Source organism: Terrapene carolina, unplaced genomic scaffold, assembly GCF_002925995.2.
Source record: "Terrapene carolina triunguis isolate 2854851 unplaced genomic scaffold, T_m_triunguis-2.0 Scaffold210, whole genome shotgun sequence".
Classification (NCBI taxonomy): Eukaryota; Metazoa; Chordata; order Testudines; family Emydidae; genus Terrapene; species Terrapene triunguis.
The window spans coordinates 31,174,239-31,190,863 of record NW_020664561.1 but is presented as its reverse complement, the minus strand read 5'-3'; the positions used below and the strand labels follow the sequence as shown (position 1 = coordinate 31,190,863).

At 40.3% G+C, this 16,625-nt stretch overlaps 1 protein-coding gene across 3 annotated transcripts in view; it reads left to right on the top strand.

Moving 5' to 3' along the window:
• LOC113407250 (zinc transporter 7) overlaps positions 1-16,625 on the top strand; it is a 51,486-nt gene that overhangs the window by 7,748 nt on the left and 27,113 nt on the right. Inside the window, exons 2-6 of one of the 3 annotated variants that reach the window (XM_026655541.2) lie at positions 2,140-2,227; positions 6,611-6,724; positions 12,678-12,765; positions 14,465-14,591; positions 15,542-15,697. In XM_026655541.2, coding sequence (XP_026511326.1) covers positions 6,639-6,724; positions 12,678-12,765; positions 14,465-14,591; positions 15,542-15,697 — 457 coding nt within the window. In that variant the 5' untranslated portion in view covers positions 2,140-2,227; positions 6,611-6,638. The remainder of the gene's footprint in view (positions 1-2,139; positions 2,228-6,610; positions 6,725-12,677; positions 12,766-14,464; positions 14,592-15,541; positions 15,698-16,625) is intronic. The other 2 variants (XM_026655540.2, XM_026655539.2) reach the window with 2 other exon arrangements.

Below are 16,625 nucleotides of genomic sequence, written 5' to 3'. Positions count from 1 at the left end.
AAGTTCAAATGTTTGCTGTGGGATTTGAGATTGATTCCAAAAGCGTGATATTCCTTGTGATATGTCACTGAATTTAAAGGATGCTTCTTTATGACTAGCTGTGGAAAAAGGATTGATTTTTCCACCTCCCACCCCTTTTTAGGCCATACATTCATGCTGTTTTTTATACAGCATGACAAATTACTTTGTGCTTTGATGGAAGAATTAGTGGCATCATGATGCTTGCAATGGCTATGTACAGATACAGCCTCCTAGCTACACCTCTACCCTGATATAACATGAATTCGGATAGAACATGGTAAAGCAGTGCTCCGGGGGGGCGGGGCTGCGCACTCCGGCGGATCAAAGCAAGTTCAATATAACGCGGTTTCACCTATAACATAGTAAGATTATTTGGCTCCCGAGGACAGTGTTATATTGGGGTAGAGGTGTATTTAGAACATGTCTTGATAGCATCATTCTTTTTAAAAAAAATCTTTGTAATGACTACAAAAGCTTCCTAATTATGATTAGCTTCTAAATGTAGTGGATTGTATCTAAATATATTTGGATAAATTGAATTTGGCAGTTTAGGAGAGACATTGGCTATGCGAAATGCTAAACTGGTATGTCCTTTGAAAAGAAAAGATTTGCAACTTCTCACACTTCAGAATCTTTTTGCTGCTATGCCAACCAACTGTATATGATAGATATTTTTTTCCAGGTACAAATGCAAAAATTTGATATCAATTCTTGTGTGTTTATAAATTGTTCCAAAGTGCCCCCTTGCTCACAAAATATACTTCTGAAAAAAATGAAAGACAAGTTTCTTACCTAGCAGTGCGCTAGCAATGTAGCAGGTCTAGTCCCTTTTGTCAAAACACATTAAAGAATTCTCTTGACAAACTAGAAATATTCAGTATGTACCCTATAATTAAAAGCAGTATTTTAAAATCAGTTCACTGAGGAGGAACTGTAAAATTAACTAGTGTGAAATACTGGCTTTCCAATACGTTGTATTGGATTTTTTAAAAAATAAGGAATTAATGAGTTTGTTTCGCAATAGGAAACAAAACTTGCATAAGTAGATTTCATGTTGTACTCTGTGAGGGTTTACGCCCCTGGTTGCAGGGCAGCACGGCCTAGTGGCCAGAGTCCATGTAACCGCCCCTGGTTGCAGGGCAGCACGGCCTAGTGGCCAGAGTCCATGTAACCGCCCCCGGTTGCAGGGCAGCACGGCCTAGTGGCCAGAGTCCAGGGAATTAGCCCTTGGTTGCAGGGCAACACGGCCTAGTGGCCAAAGTCCATAGAACAAGCCCTTGGTTACAGGGCAGCAGAACCTTACTGCTGGCTCAGCGGGGGTGGTCCTACCGAAACACGCTGAGGCTTACCGGGGGCAAGGTACCAGTCTGCCACCCACCCCAGGTCGGTTCCTACCGGTTTGGGAGTCGGGGTCGCCCACGAATCCCAAGGTCCTCCACGAGTCTCTGGGGCCATCGCCTCCTCTGGTCCCTCCCCCGGTAGGGGTTCGTGCCGGTCGGAAGAAGCCTCCGCTCCGAGCGGCTCTGAGAGCGTCGGCTGGTCCTCTGCAGGAGCTGCCCGGTTAGGTCTTTCACCTTCGGCTGCCCGCCCAGACTGAGCTGAATTCCCTCCTTTTATACTCATGGAGCATTTGGAGCATGCCCAGTATGGGCAGGGCGGGACTTCCGCTGACAGAGCTACCTGTCTGTCACTTCCGGGGCTAGTGCGGGGTGGAGCTGCCCCGTCACATACTCCTCACTTGAATGGTTACTAAGATGTAAAACAGAAGCTCCTATGTTGCAAGATTATCTAAATTTAATTATATCTGATGTATGGCTGGGATTTTCAAAGAAGCCTAAATGAGTTAGGTGTTTAGCCCCCACTGAAATACAAAGGGGATTGAGTACCTACCTCACTTAGGGTCTTTTGAAAATTCCAGTGTTCACCTATATATCTAGCAAAACAGTATATGCTCTAGAATCTGAAATAGTTTAATTGAAAATAGTTATGTTTTTGTATAGGTAACCTGCTAAAGGGAAAAATGTGGTTTGTGCCATTTGTTGCTGACTTTCTTTTTTAAGGTAAAGAAGGTCTGAAAGATCTCTTTATAAAATTACTTGTTTGCCTTTTTTACATTAGAAATTCAGGTCCTGTCTGTGCTTAAAGATTAACTGGAGGACCGCACAAGAGCCAAGATAAAGTTGAGCATTTTCAGGAGAAATCTTAAGTAAGGCTACTTAAAATTCTGGATTTGTTTTTAGTTAACATCTATTTAACCTTAATTATTAATCTATAATCTATAATATTTCTTTGCCCAAATATTAAACTCCCTTTCCCCTTAAATTAGTGTTAGATATAACAGGAAACATTTCTAGGAATGCCAGACGTCTTGCAGCACAATCAGAGAAGAATAGATTTTTCTATTCTTGATAGGTAAAAAGACAAAAGCAAACTTTAAAATAAATCTGGCTGCTATACATCATAAATCAACAAAAGTACACAAGTCCATTTAAAAACATTTTCTGACCCTTAAATATTTTGTAATTGCACGTGGGGAAGTTTTTGGCTATTCTTTGAAATGGCCTCTGCATTTTCATGTAAGCTTAGCTCCTAATCTTCAGTCCTGTGAAATGGTACTAACGTGACCCCCATCATTCACTGTTTTTATGAAAGCATCAACACTGGAAGGTACATCAGACGTGTGAAAGTGCAGAAGTAACTTTTCCTCAAAGAACCACAGAAGTAACCTTTCTGTTATTTGGCCTTTACAAAGAAAGCTGTTTGCTTAATTATGTTTGTGATGTATGCACATGTATTGCCTTGCAGAAAAAACTTCCTTTTATTCTAAATGCAATGTTACAAATGAGTGTAACCCAACATTTGAATGAAGTCGATTGCATTAACTGAATGGCATTAAGAAGTGGGTGCTGTTTCATTTCACCCTAGTCCAGGTGCTGCTGTGAAAGATTAATTATGATTTGAAGCAGATGCTGATATTGGTTTAAGTCTCCTTCAGAGAATATCTGTTACTGCTGAGTTAAAAATACAACATTCCTTCCTAAAGGAGCTGCAAGTCTTTCCAGCTTGCTGCTTCACACTATTGCAGCTTCTGGCAGCATGGTATACATTAGGCTCAATTTACTGCTCATGAACTTGGGACCAAGCAAAGACTCAAAAGAAGTTGCAGGCTGCTTGAGTTGTCATTTGGGATTCCTCTCTTCCCCACCCCTGAAAACAACAACATTTTTGAATTACAGTATTAGATTTTATAAAAAGTCTTTAACATGAACATGCCCTACCTACTCTACTGTTGTGCCTGTTTCCTGCTATGTTAGCACTTCTGTGACCACTGGCTGCTTGAGTTACTGGAGACTGTGTATTGTCACAGTTCAGTAACGCACAGTGGCTTCTGATATTAGTAGGCACTGTAGAAAGGCATTTGAATGCCATTTTATGGTGCACACCTTACATGCAATCCTGATAATGCATAGTACCCAGTATGCACATTTAAAGAAAGAAATTGCCTGAAATGATTGTGTGCTGTCTGAATGTATTGGGAGCGATATCACACATTTGGTTCAAGCTTGAAAGTAAATTTGTACTCTGAAAAATGACTAAATACATGTGTTTACCTTACTCATCTGCCCTATGGCTTTGGTTATGCTGTCAACCATGTAGAACTGCTAACTTGTCCCAGGTTGTATAATGGCCAGGGTGTAGGCGGCGGTGCCAGTGATGTCTGCTGGGTTGGAGTCAAAGACAAGAGCTGAGACTAGTTACCAAGCCAAGTCAGGAAAACAGATAGCAAGGTCAAGCCAGGATCGGTTCTAAGTCAGGAGTAAGATGGGGGAGAAAAGACAAGGTCTGTAGCAGTGGCAAGCCGGAGTCTGCATTGTTGGTGAGATGGTTCCATGGAGCAGCTTCCAGGCTTAAATAGTTGGTGTGCACCAATCAGGCAACCACTGGGTTCAGTTGCGCTGACATCTTTGGGCGGTACTTTTTGTGGTTCCTAACCCTCCAGTAATGAATGGATGGTGCTTTGCCTGACTCCCCAGTGGCACTCTGGAGGTGTGGGTTGCCCAGGACTCTGCAAACCTGGGTTGTAGACCTGCGGATCCTTACAAGTTGGATTGAAAAATGGATGCCTAAAAGAAAGGGATTTTTTTAATTTAAATTAAATACAGTCTTATTTTTTAAATTATGGCAGCCTATGGTAAGGCATAAACTATCATATATTAAATAATTTAAATAAAAGAAATTAAGCAAAGAAAGACAAACACTAAACTGGTGGAAGTCACTGGCTAAGTGATTAAACCAGCTTTTGAGAGCAGTAGCCTCTTCAGCAGGTGCAGAGAGAATATTTTCTCTTTTCAGTTTATTCAACTAGTTCAGTTTAATGACTTGTTCATTCAAAGTTAAGAAACCAAGTGGAAGCTGAAAAAATGGAATAAACCTATGAATGAAAACTAACTGAGAGAATGAGAATCTATTAGTTCTAAAATCTTGAGGGACTGACGACCCAAAACCATCAGTTCAATTCACTAACTACAAATAATACTTCCTTTGCTTGATAAATCAGTTAATTTCAAATGCAAAACCTTTTTATCTAAAATCTTTCTGAAACATTTGTCTTACCTATCAAGTACATTTAAGATATTTTTATTTAACTAATAACTACCATTTTAAAATGAATTTAACTTCCATCCAAATAGAGCTTGACACAAATAAGAAGTAAAAATTAATCACTAGGAAATGACTGTCACCACTTTCTAACATAGATTCTAGGACTGGAAGGGACCTCGAGAGGTCATCGAGTCCAGTCCCCTGCCCGCATGGCAGGACCAAATACTGTCTAGACCATCCCTGATAGACATTTATCTAACCTACTCTTAAATATCTCCAGAGATGGAGATTCCACAACCTCCCTAGGCAATTTATTCCAGTGTTTAACCACCCTGACAGTTAGGAACTTTTTCCTAATGTCCAACCTAGACCTCCCTTGCTGCAGTTTAAGCCCTTTGCTTCTTGTTCTATCCTTAGAGGCTAAGGTGAACAAGTTTTCTCCTTCCTCCTTATGACACCCTTTTAGATTCCTGAAAACTGCTATCATGTCCTCTCTCAGTCTTCTCTTTTCCAAACTAAACAAACCCAATTCTTTCAGCCTTCCTTCATAGGTCATGTTCTCAAGACCTTTAATCATTCTTGTTGCTCTTCTCTGGACCCTTTCCAATTTCTCCACATCTTTCATGAAATGCGGTGCCCAGAACTGGACACAATACTCCAGCTGAGGCCTAAACAGAGCAGAGTAGAGCGGAAGAATGACTTCCCGTGTCTTGCTTACAACACACCTGTTAATACATCCCAGAATCATGTTTGCTTTTTTTGCAACAGCATCACACTGTTGACTCATATTTAGCTTGTGGTCCACTATAACCCCTAGATCCCTTTCTGCCGTACATAATAAGTATAAATATTATGAATCTAAATACATGTAAATTAAGCTATATTTGCTTAAATAAATGTATAATATATCCTCCTGGTTAGCAAAAAGAAGCACCAAATATAATATAAAGGCTATATTTAGTTGCAAATCAGTATTTTAATGGTTCTCAACCAATGAGAATCAATCTTTTCCTAAAGAACTAGAGTACAAACAAAAATAAAATTATAATTTAAATCAAGGTTTCCTGCTTGCTGATTTATTAAATGATTTAAATTTCCAATTTTAATCAAAGTGGTTTTAGTCTATCCATACTGCCTGTACCAACGAACCTGTTTCTACTTTCATGTTGTCCTCTCCGCCTTGCTTTCTTTCCACTATCTGGAAGGTCAATCATCTGTTTGTGAGCTTTCTGCGGCAAGGACTGTCTTTGTGGTGGCTTTTGTACAGTATCTATTATAGTGGTACCCTAATCTCTGTTTAGAATCCTTAGGCACTGCCACAATAGTAAAAGGCGAAAGATTTATACGATCTGAAGAGAAACCAGAGTAGTAATGATTCACGTGTTTGCTTTGCCTGACACATTTTTCTCCTACTAGCACAATAGGATCAATGGAGTTATTGGAGGGGGGAAGGAAGTGGTCTTCTTTTCTGACTCTTATATTGAGAGAATTAAGTTTCAGTTGCCATATCTTTATTCTATGATGCACAATCAGATTGTTTTCTATTATATATTTTTAAATTCTAGATTGAGTTGGCAGTTTAAAAAAGCAGGCATCTTTTTGCCTGTAACTAAGTGACTATGATCAAGTCTTGAGACAAAAAACATGAAACCCTGTTGGGGTTTTTAGCATATAATGACCCTTTTAACTTTGGCTTCTAAATGTTATATATACAGACTTAGGAAGTCTAACCTTGTTTTCCAGTAGTAGAATTTTTTCCATGTGTTGTTTAAAGCATCATAACTATTGTTAAGGGCATTATATGGGAGTTCTGTAATAGCCCCCCACCTGCAGGTTGCTCAGTAATTCGCAATGAGTATTTATAATCTCAGACACAAAAAGAACAGGAGTGTGCACTGCTAAGGTGGGGTGTGTGTTAAAAGCACTTTGATTTTCAAACTTTATATGGCCTTATGGAACTAACTGAAATATTTCTTCTCCTTTCCAGTTTAGGTCTAATATCAGATTCCTTTCATATGTTCTTTGACTGTACTGCTCTACTGGCCGGATTAGCAGCTTCTGTCATTTCAAAGTGGCGATCAAATGATGCTTTCTCATATGGGTAAGAAATTTTAGCTTCTTATAGCATAGGAAATATATTTTCATAAGTACATAGACAGCACTTCCTGTTGCCATGTCTGAGGAAAGTGTAGCATGACTAGTTTTTGTTGAAAAATTTTGGGGAAACTGTTGAAATTAACTGTTCATTTAAAAAAAAAAAAAAAAAAAAAAAAAAAGGGAAAAATAAAAAAAAAAAAAAAAAATAAAAAAAAAAAAAAAAAAAAAGGTGGGGGGGGAATATTGAACTAAACTTGAACTTCATGAAACTGGCACATAAGTAGCCAAGTGTGTCTCCTACAGAAGTGTAGCATAATTTATAAATAAAATTACAGTGTTATGTTTCTGGGGTGAAGTTTAAGACACTTCCAAGAACTGTTTGCTGATTGATATTAATGGAAACACAAATCATGTTGCAAAACGAAATGTCACATTGCATATTGTTCAGCTGCTACTGATTGTTTTTTTTTTTTTCTGCTAGCATCCACCCTAATGGGTGATAGCCAAAGTTGAAACAGCTTTTCTTTTTGGACTTTGTTTTCCCCGAGTCTTAACTTGAATATTCCCTGTATTGGAGTACTACATACCACGCTAAACTGATTCTGCTTGCTTTTGGAGTGGTTGAAACACTGACACTGGTTGCGTATTTTAAAAACACCAGTGGCAGCCCTAAGTGAAAATTAACTTTTTGCTCACATTCTAGTGGGAACAATTATCCATATAAAACTGTTAATGGTGGGCAAAATATTGCTTTCATGGCTCTAACCATTTACCTGCAGCATGAAAATACTCTTCCCTTTAGTGGCTGATCTTAGTGGGGAAGATTTGAGAGTACTGAGAAAAGCTTTATTCTAGTTCCTCTCCGCGTGAATTCCACTTACGGTGCAGCAACATCGCTTACATAGGAGTTCTCCAGTAGGGGTTGCGCAGGAGCCCTTCATGCCCACTGGTGCACTTCACCCTGCTCCTCCTCCAGGGCATGAAGGGGCAGCATGACCCGTTCATCTTCAGTTCCTTCTAACTGCTTTTCGGCAGCGAGTGGGGACATTTTGTTATTTCGCTGTTAGTATAGTTTGTTACTGTTACAATTTATTAGCCTTATAATTTAGGATTTGTTATTTAGTCCTTGGCTACTTAGTTTAAACAATAAACTTATTTTTAAGTTTAGTACAGTCAGTAAGATTAGTCAGTTACCTTGTCAGTTTCAGACTTTATTCCATGCTTGCCAGGATTCAAGTTGTACCCATCTGCAGGAAAGGACACAGTCTGTCATCTTTGTTTGGGGGGAGCAGGGAGGCCTCGTAGCACATTTTGAGGGGATGTCTGCACAGCTTTTATAAAATGCACCTAGAAAGTTAGAGAAAACAGACTGAGTCTCTTTCTAATGGAAAACTCTGGGACCTCAATCAGACTGACATGCTAGAGCTTCAAGGACTCTCGGGCTTAATGGCAGTGCCCCAGAGACTAGGGAGGTAATGCAGACTTCTGTAACTCCTAAGAGGCATCACTCCTCCTTTAAGAGCGCTAAAGCTCGTCCAGTTGAACAGGCAAACGCTCCAGCTATCCACAAGCCCAGGGACCATGTAGGCAAACCTGCAGTTAGGCTGCACTCCCCTTCTTTGGTACTGCAAAAGATAAAAGGCAGTGTCACGGGTACTGAGGGAACTGCTCAAGGCCGCATTGGCGCCGATATCTCCAAGGAAGAAAGCGTCTCTGCCAAACCAGCTTCCCTCAGCAGCCCAAAGAGATCAAGGACTGACTTTTCAGCATTGGTTTCCTCAGTGCCATTGCAGCAGCAACAGCAGTCATAGCATACCCCGGTACATGCAGAGGCTACTGTACCAGGGCACTTGCATGCTAACTCCTCAGTACCAGCTCAGGGAGCCACTAGGATGGTATGGGCTGTTGCAGTGCTGAGGCTATAATTTTCAGGCAAGAAGAACCTGTCAGCAGTGGTACCAGACTCCTCCTCTTTCTCGTAAGTGCCGCCAGAGATGTTTTCAGTTCTCCATTTCAGGGACATGGATGACATCAGAATAACTCCAGAGTTATGCTCCCCTTTATTGGCTTATTCCCCTCAGTCTTCATTCCAGCTGAAAATCAGGACAACCCAGGATACCGATCATGAAGATATCACTACATTCCGGGAGCCATAATCATGGTAAATTGTCTACTCCTCATACTTCAGCAATGCCGTCTAGTGCAGTTCCCCACTCTGAAGACTCTTCATTGTCATCTGTGACTCTTCCCAAGCAGCCGGTAGGGACCATTCTCCAGAACCTCTCCACCTTCATTGTCCTCCAGGGAAGATTGGCAGAGGCCCTGGAGGTTTTTCACCTTCCTCCGCAGCATGGGGCAGGGGTCGCAAGCTGGAGGATTCTCTGCAACTTGAAGTCTCCAGATCGTGATTTAAAGACTTCAACAGCTGAGTTAAGGGAAAGTGGGAGGGTCAGCTTTTGTGGCCTGCATCATGCAGGAGGTCAGACTAGATGACCATATTGGTCCCTTCTGACCTTAAAGTCTATGAGTCTCCTTCTTGAGCTAAGCTTTAGGATAAAATAGTTTATCCTAAGGACTCTACCTTTAGACCCCCATTGGAAGAATCAGCTTTCATTCCCTGGGGACAGCCTCCTTAAGTCCATTGCCTATGGATTTCAACTAAGGCCTTATTGGTCTACTCATCATTCATGGCTACCAAGTCTTTTAGTCTCCCAAGAATCTCCTTGAGAAAGCCATCAAAACCCTGTTCTCTGCCAATACCTCAACCAAATATGGAATCAAAAAATCCTTTGAGGAAGAGTGTGGAGAAATTCACAATAGCCCTTCACGTACACCTCTCTATACTTACACCAGATAAAACCTCATCTGTGGGATGATCCTGAAACAGCTACAAAGGAATTTCTAGGACAAGACATGCAAGTTATTTGATACCTTGCTACCAGCTGCTCAGAGCAGAATAGCTCTTCCAATTGATAGAGATTCTCGCTGCTGCCAAGGAATTATGGGCAAGCCCCCTGCATCTATCACCCCAACTTTGAAAAGGGCTGAATGAAAGTATCGAGTCCTTCCTAAAGGGTCTGAATATTTTTGTTCGCGTTCACTGCCATCATCGTTAGTCACAACAATAAGTTAGAGCCAAACAAGCTTACAAATCTGTCAGATGAGAAAAAGGTCCCCTTGGCTGCAAGGTTTACCCTTCGACATCCCTTCAGGTCAGGATGGTGAACTATTTAGCTCTGTTGGCTAGAAGTAACTATACAGTGGGACAAGGCAGCAGATTTTTCCAACAAACTACCTCCTGATTTAATGGAGGAGTTTAAATTGATCTGCTCAGAGGGACACTGGATTTCTAGAGTGTCTCTCCAGGCAGACCTTTACAGACGCAAGGACTCGATCAGTGGAATTGCCATGATGATTGACTCCTGGTTGTCTGCCTCAGGTCTACCTAAAGAACTGCAGACTATGGTACAGGATTTACTGTTTGATAGAAAAGACCTGTTTAATGACACATTGCCCCCTTTGAAAGATTCTTGGGCCATACTTAGAACTTTTGGCCTTTATACTTGCAGCTCTAAAAGGTAACAGTATATTAGAATACCTCTTGACAGAGATTTCAATCATCTGCATCCTCGCACCATCAGAAACAACTAAATCAGTTTAGAAAGGGACAGAGGTTCCTAAAGCAGAAAACAACTGCTTCGTTTACTTCTCAACCATCCCAACAACAAATAGAATGCTTCAGTCAAGGATGCCAACCCAATCTGTGAATACCACCCCCGACCTTTGGTTCCTGCCCCTCTCTCTCTTCCCCCCCCCCTTCCCCGCCCGCGCAAGGATGCCTCGACTTTAATAACAACAGACTGTTGGGTCTTGCAGGTCATTCAACAAGGTATGCGCTACAATTTTGCCATGGTACGCCATACCTCCTCCCCCACCCCTTTTCAGGGACCAACCTCACGTGAGTCTTGTGCACCAAAAGATACAGTCTCTATTAGAGCTGCATGCTGTAGAGCCAGTTGTGCTTCACCTCAGAGGAAAAGGATTTTATTCCCTTTACTTATTGATACCAAGGGAAAAGGGGGAGTGGTAATCTTTAGTAGCTCTCAGGCTCCTCAACGTTTATATGGCCAATCCAAAGTTTTGCCTTGTTGGCTCTGGCATATGTCATTAGATCCCATGCACTGATTCAGTACTCTCAACTTGCAAGACACACACTTTCATGTGGTGGTATATCTGTTACACGCAAAGCTTTTCTTCATTACAATACTGAAGGAACATTATCCGTTCAGGGTCATCTCATTTGGTCTCTCAGCCGCACCTTGAATTTTCATGAAGTGTCTGTTGGTGGTAACCACTCATTGACATTGTCAGGGTATTTGTGTACCCACACCTTGACAGTTGGTTAATCTGAGGCAAATTAGCCAGCAGGTCTCCAACTCAGTAAAATGGATTCTGGGCCTGTTCTTAGAGTTAGGACTGAAAATCAATTTAAAGAAATCTCAGTTGATTCCATCCCAATCCATAGAATTTATTGGTGTTCTCCTGTGCACTTCTGCGTATAGAGTAAGATCAGTCCAGACACTGTCTAATCCACCATATGCAATGTTCCATGCAGACAGGGTGACCATGCAACATCACCCTAAGTTTATCCCTAAGATTGTATTGCACCTTCATATTAATCAATATATACACTTTGGTCTATTTTTTTCCCCATGGCCTCACTCATCCCCAGATGTTAGTACATTAGTACTATCTTAGTAAGACAAGTTTGTTCAGAAAATCTCCTAGACTTCTTAAAGCAAATGGCAGTGCATCTAAAGGCAGAGCAGCCTCGTCTTGGAGATTATCTAGATGGGTTGTATCAAGATTTCTTATGTCATCCATAAATTACAGATACCAAGTCAAGTTACTGCTAGTTCTACTCAAGCTACGTTGGCAGCATGCTTCAGCAGAGATGCAGTCATTGAAATTTGTAGAGCAGTAACATGGTTCTCTACCCACTGACCAACCACTACTTTCCCTGGTAGCAACATCTGGAATGCATGCTGATTGGGATATGCTCAGCTTGGAAGATAAGCTCCTAGCTCCCACTGCCTACTTCACTGAACTGCTAGTTGATTACTGTAACTGGGAGCTACATGTGCAGGAACATGAAGAAGAAGCTGTTACTTTGTGGTAAATTGTTATTCTTCAAGAGGTTCTGTGTGTATGACTCCCATGACCCAGCCTCACATCTTCACTGCTTGGAGACTCCTCTTGAGACTCTGGGCAGTGAAGGAACTGAGGAAGAAAAAGTTGTGAGGGGGGGCATGTGGGCATGAAGGGTATATGCATGACCCCTACTGGACACTGTTGTTTGAACTTCAGAACACCTGTGCAAGGGGTGCTGCTGCACCATAAGTAGGTTCCACATGCACAGAACATCTCAAACACTTACCACAAGGTAAGTAACCATTTCTTTCATACAGATCTGATATCTGAAAAACAGTAAACAACTGGTGAAGGGCAGGCAGCCTATTATAGTGTTTATATCAGTGGACTGGAGTCAAGAGACGTCAGTTTTAATCTCCACTCTACTGGTGGCTTTCTGAGAGACCTGTCCAGGTCACTTAATATTGTGCCATTTTCCTCATCTGTAATATGGGGTTTCTCTCCTCCCTATGTAATACACTTTGAGATCATCTGAAAAGTGTTTGCTGCAGTATGGAAAATAATTTACTATATTTTATATCAAAGCCAATAAAAATCAGGTTGGTTGACATTCAAAACTCCCCGTCAGTCTTTCTTTTCAAAAATTCCTTTCTACATAGCTACAATAGGGGTGAAAGAATAAACTATAGTCCAGTTCATGGTACCATCCTGCCTCTGATATATTGAAATTAAAAACTCTAAACACTTCTGGATGTTCAGTTTATAAAAAGGAGAGGTAACATCTGGTATTGCTGATTTGATTCTAGGTATGTTCGAGCAGAAGTACTGGCTGGTTTTGTAAATGGTCTGTTTCTGATCTTCACAGCATTCTTCATTTTCTCTGAAGGCGTTGAGGTATGTTCTGAGGTCAATTGCAGTCAATAAATCTCCCCTGAAAAAATGTTTACCTTTGCAGAAGCTGCATTTCTCTTTAGGAGTGTATATTTAAGGGGAGAGGACAACTTAAGCATTACTGTAATGGATGATGAGTAGTCCTATTCACAACCAATTAAACTTGGGTCATCTGAACGGAATAGAGAAAATCAGCTGGAGTCAGTGTTGGATGTACATGTATAAATATCTTCTTTTTTCAGTGTTTATTAGCTTTCAGAATAACGTATTTTGATTGCATGAATGATGCTAACTTCTGTCAGATCTACCCTTTTCTTCCGCAGCCAGTATAGTATTCCATAGAATGGCACTTCCTTTTCATTATTAAAGGAAAAATAAGGCTAGAAAACAAAAGGAAGCCATATGAGCATTTTATGTGGACAGAGCATTCTAAGTAAGAAGTTAAGATTAGATGTTTGTCAGAAGGAAAGAAAGGGATGAGCTTGTCAAACAGCAGCGGTAGTGTTGATCAGTGTTGTGAAGAAAAATGAGTGAGCAGAGAAACTGGCTTTTATGCTATTAGGAGGTAGTGTTAATTTTTGCCCAGAAGACGTCTTGAATAAATGTGTCATAGTAACAATCTGAACACTTGCAGATATGTTTTCTTAGATTTCTATTCTATTGACAGGTAGCTTATTTGTTTGATAGTAACAAAAGGTAAAACTTTCAAAAGCAGGAAGTCCCATTTTCACAAGTGACTTAGTTAATGGAAAGTTAATGAGACATAAGCTTGTAAGTCACTTAAATGCTTTGGAAAACTTTACTCTAAGACTACAAAAGCTAGCCAGAAAAAATACTAACCCAAAGTCTGATATGAAGTAGGGAGACCACTAGGAGGCCTCAGAGCAGTACCCTGGTAAAATGGCAGCTTGCCTTTTCTGTTGGGAATGTGGGAGTAGGTTTTTCTTTAGAGTGCTCCCCCTGGCCCATGCTGGGGGCCTCATCTTTTTATACTGACCTCTGGTAATAAGCGGTCCAGTTTTGGAGCATTGGTTCATTCCCACCCATTCACATGCTAGATGAGCAGGCACTTCTTCCCTTTTTAGCCCTTTTCCTATTCTGTTAGAGATGCTTGCAGGATTAAACAGTGTCAGAGGAAGCATCGCTAACTACAAAAAAGTAATTCCAGAGTGTTTTAGTGATGTCCATAATAGGTTCTGGTAAATTTGTTTCAGTTTTTAACATAGGATTTAGGGGTAATTAAAACTCCAAGAAAATAGACTCTCAGCTGTCCCTCTTACCTCACCTGTTGAGAGAAAAGAGGTGTTCTTCAGACTGAGAAAAAATTTTACATAGTCCCAGTATAACTGCGAACTAAAATATCTTGGTGTCATTTTGAGCTGAATAATGCCGTAACAGAATATAATGAAGAAGATGATAGTGAAATGTAGCTCTAAAATACCATTTGAAAAGAGACGTACAAAATATTTGGTGAATGACTTCCAAACAAGGAGAAATATAGGTATTGAGGTTTTTTAAGTTTTCATAATTCTTCTAGAATACCAGCATTCCTAATTCATTATCATTAATCTCTTGATTTGGATATTGTATCAGAAAACTCCTGCATCAAATCACATATGTAATACTGTGTCTATTTTCTGGAGTTGCTTCTAATTGTGTGGTAGGATTATAAATGATGCACTAAACTTGCTTCTTTTTGTAGAGAGCATTGGAACCTCCTGATGTGCATCATGAGAGACTTCTTCCTGTGTCTATATTAGGATTCCTTGTGAATCTTATAGGAATATTTGTTTTTCAACATGGAGGCCATGGACACTCACATGGCTCTGGTATGACGGTTGTAATTCTCATTATCCTTTCCTTTTTGGCAATTTGTGTTCAGTTACAATTAGCCCTCCAACCAGGGTCTGCATGTTGCATGTTTTGTGTCTTTCAGTGGCAAGCCTAATGAGTCATGTACAGCCTTGGCTTTTTCAGTATTACTAAGATAGTATCCATTTTTCCTCCTTATTGAACTCTCAATAATTGGAAACCAAAAAAAATTAATCTGATGTCTGGAACTTATTGGAAGAGACTTGCAAGAATTTTCATTTATACAAAAGATTTTTCTCTTTAAATAGGAGACTGAAATGGCCGTAGGTGGAGCATTTTACAGGAGAATAGCTGAACAAAAATCTTAAATCTAAGAAGAAAATCTTTCAGTAGTTCTTGCAATTGTTTAGCATTGTTTTTCAAATTAAATGCAAGATTTATATACACAAATATCTATATGTTAAATATTGCTCTGACTTTTTGCTGACATCAGGCCTTCTAATGTAGTCTGTGAACTGTAACTCATCCTGACAGATGGAAGTAGTGTAAGTATTTTACACACTTTTTAATGTGATGGATTTTTTAAACATCATAGTATAAACACAGCAGAAAAGTATGGCCACTTTCACCACACAGAGCTGGAAGTGTGTGTTACAGTCATGCAAAAATGTATGCAGGATATTTCAGTGGTGGTCTAAAATGGCTTGGCTCAAAAAAGTAACAGATAAAGCATTTTGACTTTCTTGTTCAAGTTCAGTAAATATTTTATGCAGCAACATAACTTGGATTAATTTAGATTTTGAATTATGTGTATTAGTTTTTCTCTACCTGACCTACATGGGAAAAAAAAAATCTTTTATTTTCCTTGTGGAGTAGGTAGATATTAAGTACTTTAGAAATGAATGTAAGCATACTTTTTCTTTAATATTCACGTACACAGTATTCTGACAGTGATATTTATTTATAGGGCATGAGCACAGTCATTCTCTATTTAATGGTGTTCTCAGCCATGGACACAGTCACGGAGGTCACGGTCACAGCCATGAATCCAAACATGGCCATGGGCATTCTCATGATCACAGTCATGGGAAGGGACACTCGCACAATCAGGATTATTGTCATGGTAAGTGTCTGTCTGAAAACAAAGGCCATATACCAGAGATGGTATGTGCCATTAAGTTTTAGTGGCACAGATCTTTGTGGATAGATGAGAAGATGCTGGCAGCTTGCTTTAGCCAGCACATATGGAAGAAATGTTTCTAAAAGGAGAATGCTAGTGGCATGTTCTTATCCACCTAATGCATCTCGTGGTACATCCAAATCAAGGTATATAATTGTTGTTTCATTGTAAGCTTTGTAGTAAATTCAGCATTGCAATAATGAGAACCAATCTAATACTTGTGAATTATACTAATACTTTTAGTAGTAAATATGCAACTTTAACTGTAAACTTGTTTGTGTAGAGGAAAACTTAAAGGTATCAGCTTTTCAAAAAGCCCTTAACAAAACCAGCTCAAGTTATGTCATGTAGTTCATACTACTTTAATAACAAATTATACCTGTTATATTGGTTTAGCTATGCATACAGCTTGGTTACATCCCAAAAGATGTGTCCACCTAAGTATTCACATGTGTAGGCAAAGGTTCAAAGTATAGCTTCTGCTTTGCCTTGCCAGGACTGCAGCCTCTACTGCAATCCCCCACACTTTGTGCCGTCAGGGATCGGCATTTTATAGTACATTTTATGCACATGTGCATTCACATTTATTCAAAACCCTATTATTCCTTGTCCCCAGGCTGCACGGGGAGCCCTCTTGCCATAGACCCGCTCGCTCAAGCCACAGTTGGGCTGCAGAGAGCTCCCTGTACTGCTACAGGAACCATGCAGTAGCAAGGTGGCCTCCCCCTTAGCCGAGGGCAGCAGTGGCTCCTGCTCGTCGTCGTCGTCCTCCTTGCAATCCTTGCGGAGGGTCTGTGCTCCATTATCCGAACCTCATCGTTATCCAAATTCCCTCCTTGTCCCCCAGCATGAGATACATACCTTCAGCCGC